Source organism: Lissotriton vulgaris, chromosome 8 (genome assembly GCF_964263255.1).
Source record: "Lissotriton vulgaris chromosome 8, aLisVul1.2, whole genome shotgun sequence".
In the NCBI taxonomy this organism is placed as follows: domain Eukaryota; kingdom Metazoa; phylum Chordata; class Amphibia; order Caudata; family Salamandridae; genus Lissotriton; species Lissotriton vulgaris.
The window spans coordinates 1,562,245,709-1,562,254,083 of record NC_141696.1 but is presented as its reverse complement, the minus strand read 5'-3'; the positions used below and the strand labels follow the sequence as shown (position 1 = coordinate 1,562,254,083).

General features: G+C 40.9%; 1 protein-coding gene across 1 annotated transcript; it reads left to right on the top strand.

The window, feature by feature from the left end:
- Positions 1 to 2,066: 2,066 nt before the first annotated feature.
- Positions 2,067 to 3,666, top strand: LOC147700419 (uncharacterized). Its single transcript, XM_086935828.1, has one exon. It carries the CDS (start codon positions 2,165 to 2,167, stop codon positions 3,518 to 3,520), a length of 1,356 nt encoding a protein of 451 aa, XP_086791954.1. The 5' UTR covers positions 2,067 to 2,164; the 3' UTR covers positions 3,521 to 3,666.
- The last annotated feature ends 4,709 nt before the right edge of the window (positions 3,667 to 8,375 follow it).

Here is an 8,375-nt window from a genome sequence, read left to right as displayed (position 1 = left end):
AGGATGTCTTGTAGCCTAGGACGAAAAGTATCTGCTTCAGATGCGCACTGGCTTGTTTGAATTAAGCTCGAAGGGTCAAAGTGCAGGCGTAGGGGGGGCACAACATGTGCCTCCAGTCGCATTGCAGAATGGGCAACAACGCCTGGGGTCCAAGTTTGGAGCCCCCTCTTTGCCTTTACCCCAGCCTTTTCATGGCAGTTTCACAACCATGAAAAGGCTTGCTGAAATGCAACTCATAATATGGATGGTAGTGCCCCGGTTGGCATCGCCTCCATTCCTCCCGGCTCTGCGCACCACAGGATCCAGTGTCCTGTTAGTGCCGGCGTAGTTATAGCAGGCCGGTGGCTGTCTGACCGCCAGCCTCGTATTCATGCAGTCGGACCACCTAGGTTACTGCGGTCGGACAGCCACCACTGGTCCAGCAGTCTCGAGACCTCTGAACTCGTAATTAGCCCCTTAAATGTTTCTTTGATTTTATTCGTTAAAGTTGTTAACATTTTATTGATTGATTTATTTTTCATTAGAATTGTTTTCATTTGTTCAGTCCTCTATGGTAAACGCACATTTTAAAATATTTATTTATGTATGTTATATTATTTGATACTTTTGAAAGTATACAGCTACATATATATTTATTAAAATGTAGGTTGACGATAAATGTTTTAGTGTGTTTATATGTTCTTGGGGTTGTTTTGTTATCATTTTAGTTATATTTTTTTTAGTAAATATTTAGTTGATGTAAAATATTTTTGTTTAATTTAAGCTTGTATATAAAATGTTTTGGGTGTATCAGAAGAAATTGTTTTTGTTGAGTGTTATTTTGTATATTTTTTTATGAATATTTAAATATTTTGGTGAAAATATTGTGATTGATATGTATAGTCAAGATTTGTGGTTTACTAGTTAACCCCTTGCATGCGTCCGGAATTTCCCCACGGTGCGGGAAAATTCCACACGTGCGCAGATCGGACAGCTCCCAGCCGTCCGACGTCACAGTGGGCGTGTGCGTCGGACGGCTGGGAGCTGTCCGATCTGCGCACACGGGGGCCGCCCGACGCATGGAAGGGGTCAAGCATAGGAAGTCAATATTTATGTCCAATATTTTTGTGTTTTGATATTGTTAGTAATCCATAGTCAATGTGGCCCTAGTGTTACCTGTATAGTGTGTACATTGCTAATCTAGGCTGTTTTTGTTAGGCCCTTGTGCCACGTATACCATGCTTTTCTTGTTAATCCCTGCTTTGGTGTGTCATTGACTGCCCCATATCTTGGTTGCTTTGCTAATCCATGCTGTTATCATGGGGCCCTTGTGATACCCATCACCTGCTCTCTTCGGTATTTCATGCTGCAGATATGGCGCTCAAACGGCACAGATGCCATTACGATCCTAGTGTCCTCAGTTGATTTAAGTTGTATGCCAGGTTTCAATTGTCTCCTTTTTATATAGAACATGTAATTTGCAACTTTAGAATGAATTATTAAGCTTTATTTCTATATTTTTAACTCCTCCAACTCTGATTTCATATATATATATATATATTCCACTCCAACAGGTGAATTAATTGCAGAACGAAATGAAAAAAGAAATATTCAAGTTTTTTTGGAAAAGAGTTGTATGTGGGACTAACGATGAAAGCATTGACATGTGTATCCCATTCTGACAGACATGGTTACTGCGAAGATTTCACAGGCACCAGAGAATCGAAACCTATATTACATGCACTGATCCTCCTAATGAAATGAAACATATCTTGGAGACGTTAATTTCCACCAAACATGGTCTGCAAATGGTTATTAATATGAGAAGAGCTCAAATGCAGACAATCTCAGTTTCTAATACTCTGCAAAGCGGTGCTATGTGTCTTGTTAACATGACAATCTATTACTACTAAATGGAACTCTGAGTCACTTGATGAAGTAAACAGAAAATAGGCTATTCATATGCAACAAAAGTATTGGTGCTCCATGTACGGCAAATTGGATCATATCTACACTGAGGGCGCTGCACCAGGAGAAGCTATATCCTGCCCTGAATGGCCTAATTAGTTATTGCAAGGAGAAGACAACTTAAACCTTAAATTAACACAGTGAATGAGATGGGGTTTTTATTAAAGAGACAAAATTGAGGGGATACCTAAGAACCCAGAAAGGTGAGACACCATAAATGTGTTTAGATCGTGAGATGGCTGTTGAGAAAATGGGATGCTTATCATTGCATCAAGACAATAACATTGACGAGAAACTATATCCATGTTCAAAGTGTGAAAAGGTTTTCCACACAGAGAGAGAAGTGATAGCACATCTGGGAAACCATACTGGTGAGAAACCCTATAAATGTATTGAATGTAGCAAGGGCTACACTACGAAAGGATCGTTGATGGTACATCACCGGAACCATACTGGTGAAAAACCATATAAATGTTCTGAATGTAACAAGGCTTATACTGCAAGAACATCATTGACACTACATCAGAGAAATCACACTGGTGAGAAACCGTATAAATGTACTGAATGTAATAAGGCGTACACTACAAAAAGACCGTTAATAGTACATCAGCGAAATCATACTGGTGAGAAACCATATAAATGTTCTGAGTGTAACAAGACTTTCAATACAAAGCGATCATTGACACTACATCAGAAGAATCATACTGGTGAGAAACCTTATAAATGTTCTGAATGTAACCAGGCCTTCACTAAAAAAGTATTATTAATAGTACATCAGAGAAGACATACTGGTGAGAAACCTTATAAATGTTCTGAATGTAATAAGGCTTATACTACAAAACAATGGTTGACACTACATCAGAGAAATCACACTGGTGAGAAACCGTATAAATGTACTGAATGTAATAAGGCGTACACTACAAAAAGATCGTTAATAGAACATCAGCGAAATCATACTGGTGAGAAACCATATAAATGTTCTGAGTGTAACAAGACTTTCAATACAAAACAAACTGTGACACGACATCAGAAGAATCATACTGGTGAGAAACCTTATAAATGTTCTGAATGTAACAAGGCCTTCACTACAAAAATATTGTTAATAGTACATCAGAGAAGGCATACTGGTGAGAAACCATATAAATGTTCTGAATGTATTAACGCTTATACTTCACAACAATCGTTGACACTACATCAGAGAAATCACACTGGTGAGAAACCCTATAAATGTAGTGAATGTGATAAGGCTTACACTACAAAGGGACAGCTAACAGTACATGAGCGAAACCACACTGGCGTGAAACCATATAAATGTACTGAATGTGAAAAGGCTTTTACCGTAAAGGTGCGGCTGGCTCTACATCAGCAAACCCATTCTGGTGAGAAACCATATGAATGTTTTGAATGTGGGAAAACATTCACTACAAAAGAATTGCTTGTCCTACATCAGAAGTACAAAACTAGGGAGAAACTGCATAAATGTAGTGAATGTAACAAGGCTTTTAAGCAAAAGAGCAATTTATTACGACATCAGAGAAGGCACACTGGGGAAAAAACCATACAAATGTACTGAATGTGACAAGACTTTCATTACTAAAGGGGAGTTGATAATTCATTTGCGACACCATACAGGTGAGAAGCCGTATAAATGTTCAAAATGTGGCAAGGCTGTTGCTACAAAGAGGATGCTGAAATTGCACCAGGGAACTCACACTGATGAGAAGCCATATACATGTTCGGAATGTGGAAGAGCTTTTAAACACATTGAAAGTTTATCGTTACATCAGAGAATTCACACTGGCGAAAAACTATATAAATGTTCTGAATGTGATAAGGCTTTCACTACCAATAGATCACTGAGACTACACGAGCAGAAACATACTGGGGAGAAACCATATAAATGTACTCAGTGTGAAAAGGATTTCAGCACAAAGAGTCTGCTTCTACGACATCAGCCAAACCACACGGGTGAGAAACCGTACAAATGTTCCGAGTGTGACAAGGCTTTCACTACAAAGCGTGTTCTGACTATCCATGAGCGGAACCATACTGAGGAAAACCATATACATGCTCTGAATGCGATAAGACGTTTAAGCAAAAAAGTAATATATTGGTACATCGGAGAAGTCACACTGGATTGAGGCCATTTAAATGTTTAGAATGTGACAAGGCTTTCACTAGAAAGGGGCAGCTGATTCTACATCAGGGATCGCACACTGGTGAGAAACCTTATAAGTGTTCTGAATGTTGCAAAGGTTTCATGGAAAAGGGACGTTTATTGTTGCATCAGAGAAATCACACTGGTGAAAATCCATATAAATGTTCCGAGTGTGACAAGGCTTACAAGGAGAAGCGCCTGTTATCAATCCATGAGAGAATTCACAGAAAGGAGAAACCGTATAAATGTACAGAATGTGACAAGGCTTTCACTACAAAGCGTGTTCTGACTATCCATGAGCGGAACCATACTGAGGAAAAACCATATACATGCTCTGAATGCGATAAGACGTTTAAGCAAAAAAGTAATTTATTGGTACATCAGAGAAGTCACACTGGATTGAGGCCATTTAAATGTTTAGAATGTGACAAGGCTTTCACTAGAAAGGGGCAGCTGATTCTACATCAGGGATCTCACACTGGTGAGAAACCTTATAAGTGTTCTGAATGTTGCAAAGGTTTCATGGAAAAGGGACGTTTATTGTTGCATCAGAGAAATCACACTGGTGAAAATCCATATAAATGTTCTGAGTGTAATAAAGCTTTCACTACAAATAAATCACTGAAACTACATGAGAAAACCCATACTGGAGTGAAACCATACAAATGCTATGAATGTGGAAAGGCTTTCAAGCGAAAGGACCAGTTATCACTACATCAAAGAAATCACATTAGCGGTAAACCAGATGAAAATAGTCAATGTGACAACGTTTTCAGCACAAGTAGGAAGCTGATCGTACATCAACTAATTCATACTGGGGAAACCAGTAGCTGTGCAGCTGATTCTACGGGAGCAGAACAAGCTGTGTAAATGTTCTGAATGTGACAAGGTGTTCAAGCAAAAATACCAGTGACCACTGTTGGAGAGTAGGGTCTGCTTCCTATGGTAACCCTCACGTTTTGCTGTGATTCTCTGGTTTTTTGACTTTAGACTGGCTGTGGCCCTGCTAATCAGGACCACAGCCTAGCTGTTCTCTCTAAATGATAACCATGTACTTTAGGTACATACCAGATTGGGTATTGGGTCACCTCTGTGAGTCCCTGTATAGTGCACCATAGGAAACCAGGGCATAGGTGCATCCAAGGCCTACCAGGGGCTGCAACATGTATTATGCCACCCCTGACTGGCCCTCCAAACTGATACCACAGGTCTGTTCACACAGCCTGGGTAAGGTGGTGTAATCACCCCTTACTTATAGTATCCCTATTTCTACATTTATATATAGACACATATACACCTAATAGCCAGTCCTATGGTAGGCCTCGACAATCCTGGAGGCAGAGTGCTTGGTTTTATGTGAGAGGGTGCCCTAGCATGAGCTGAGCCCCTCTGCCGCTTTCGGAACCATGTCCTAATAGCTGTTCTATGATATAGCCATACCATATACTCTTAATTGCATTATAATCCTCGCGGTTAATGCTAACTTTGGTTTGGCTTTATCAAAACATGTCATGTAAGGTGTCAAACACTTTGGAATACTACCCCCCCCTGCCAGTCCTGGTGGCGGGGATAGCATTCCACCCTTCTAGAGGGAGAAGACATGTAGTTGCTGTTAAACCCGGTAAACGTTAAACAGAGCCCCAGCATCACAAAATGGATGCTGCTGCCACAGACATGAGTCTGACCTCCTGCTGCTGAACGAAACTCCGGCAGGGGAGGCTTGGACAATAGGTTTCCTGTTGAGGGAGGTGCTCCATGCATAGTCCAGTCCAAACCGGTTGCTGGGGCCCTCAGCCCCAGCTCTGGCACAAAACTGCACAAAGGTGTTGTAAATGAATCTAGGACCCTAGTGTAAAGTTTCCCGATTCATGCCCTTATATAGGTATAATAATCCTATCCTTATATAGGCATAGAAATCATTACCATATTCGGACTAAGCCTTGCAGCCCAAATACGGCATGGCTACTTCCACTAAGTTCCGAGAATCAACAACGATTTCTTGGAGAAACCTGCCCTCAGCAGCTCGGGACTTCCCCCTGCTTGAATATTAAGTTATCCAACAAATCCAGGAGTTTTCAAAGAATTCAGTCTTTGAGTGACGTTATTAAGTCCAATCATGCATCAAACTCGGCACCTTCAAGGTATAAATATGCCCACATTTGCCCAACCAAACACAGGGTGGTTTTGGAGCAGATCGACTAACTACTTGCCCGACGCCCTGCAGCAGCAAGTGCCAAAGGAATCCGACCCTCCAAGCTGACGCACTGAGACGCTGTCCTTTCTCTTGCAGAGAAATCCAGCTCCGGTGTTTCCACGCTACCCTTGCGGGTTGCTGGGAGATCGAGTCCTGAGAGTGAGATACAAGACCTCCTTCATTCTAAAACCAAGGTACGGAGCTGATTAGACCCGTAAGAGAATTCTTGGAATAGATTCCTGGCAGAGAAACTACTAAACTTAAACTACTCCTCACTTCTTCCCTCGTACTAGACTTAGGTTAGGTACACCGGGGTAGGCGTATTTTAGAAACACCAGTTGAGTACTTTTAGTCATCATTTTATCACTGTATGTATTTTATACATTTTAGGCAACTTATGGCTTAGAAACCATATCATGCTTTTACAGTACTACTTTATAATACTGTTCGCATTATATGCCTTGTACTTTATAACCAGTTTTACTATTGTAGCAGTTCATTCCCAATGCTTGAGAAAGAAGACTGTTCAATAAATACCTTTTCATTGAAAACGCCTGCCTCTCTATTTTCTCAGCACCTCTGGTGAAACGAAGCATGCACGATTGACTAAGTGAAATAGCTGTCTATTGTTTCCGCGACTCTAGTGATTGCTTTCTTAATTATTGGAATCAAAGTTGTCATGTTTATGCGGTTGTCAGAAACTAATCCCTTCTTGTTTATTCGAGAAAGTTTCTAGTGACCTCTGAGCTAGCTGGCACACACGATTAAGTCTAATATATTCGGTAGAGACCTAGTAGACCTCAGTGCTACGTATAAACTACAGTATATTTTATTCCAATGCGCAGAGCCTATTGGGAATGAAGGAACAACACTACATGGCGCCCAACGTTTGGTAAGGCGATAATTTAACGCTAGATACTAGAGTAACTCAGTCGTGCTTTTCACACAGACCTCTCTTTCCCGTAAAAACTCCAATAGACGTCTGGAGTGGGTGAAAGGGCATAATATCCGCCGAAACTGAGTAGGACAAAAATCCTATGTATTAGTTTCTGGTTCATTCAATGTTGAAGGATACAGTGTTCTGAAATATTGTGCACCTAATCCTTGTTTCCTTGAAACTTGTTCTGCAAACTTTCATTAAACAATGTCAAATAACGACAACAACGCAACCGGTGGAGCTGCAGTAAATGCGAACCAACCAAGTTTAGACGTTACAGGGTTTGATGAAACCGATGAGGATGCTATAATCATCCCGGTAAATATAAGAAAAACCATAACTATAAACCTTACAGAAAATGGGGTATCCTCGAGAGGTGGTAAAGTTATATTTGTGATAGAGGTACATGAATATCGACAGACAGAGGTATTCTATTCATGGATTACTTTTCCACAAGCAAATCCAGTAACACAGGAGTTCCACTACTACAAACCAGAGGAACCTCCAGCGGAATACGTTCTTTTTGAGGACGTTGAAATTCCACTAACTTACCAAGAGCATCAGCTCTGGTTTAATGGTGCCCTACAACATCAAAATCCCATTACCAGGCTCGGTCCACTAGGTAAACCAGGAGCTACATGGCCGGTACTAGCCAGCTATACACCACATCCTGACATCGAGAATATGTCAGATCGAGAACTGTTAGATCAGCTGAAACAGTTAATTAAAATACATAGACAATTGGTTCAATATGTCATGCGGACTATAACAGTCCAACCTGCCATAAAAATTCCACAGCACACCCCGTACCAGGGAAACACAAACAAAATTACACCTCAGACTATACAATCAGTCATTGGTAAATTACCCGCAAAACGGGAACAAATCCCATTCTAGTTAGCTCAAAAAATTACCCAAATAGAGGCAGTATTTCCTGATAGTACATCTCATGAAAAACACAGAATTCTGACAGTCTGTTTACCAATGGGGATTGCACCGTATGTGGAGGACTGTGACACTTATCATTATTATGTTTGAGCTTGTAAAGCGCACTGTTACCCGGAGGTTTCCTGGCGCTGTGTAACGCTGGGGAACCCGTCCTGGCTTTCCCTGTGGGATGGTCCCTGCTGGGAGTCCCC

What these genes read in the sequence shown, in the direction of transcription:
- LOC147700419 (XM_086935828.1), top strand. Translation starts at nt 2,165, where the DNA reads ATGTGTTTAGATCGTGAGATGGCTGTTGAGAAAATGGGATGCTTATCA.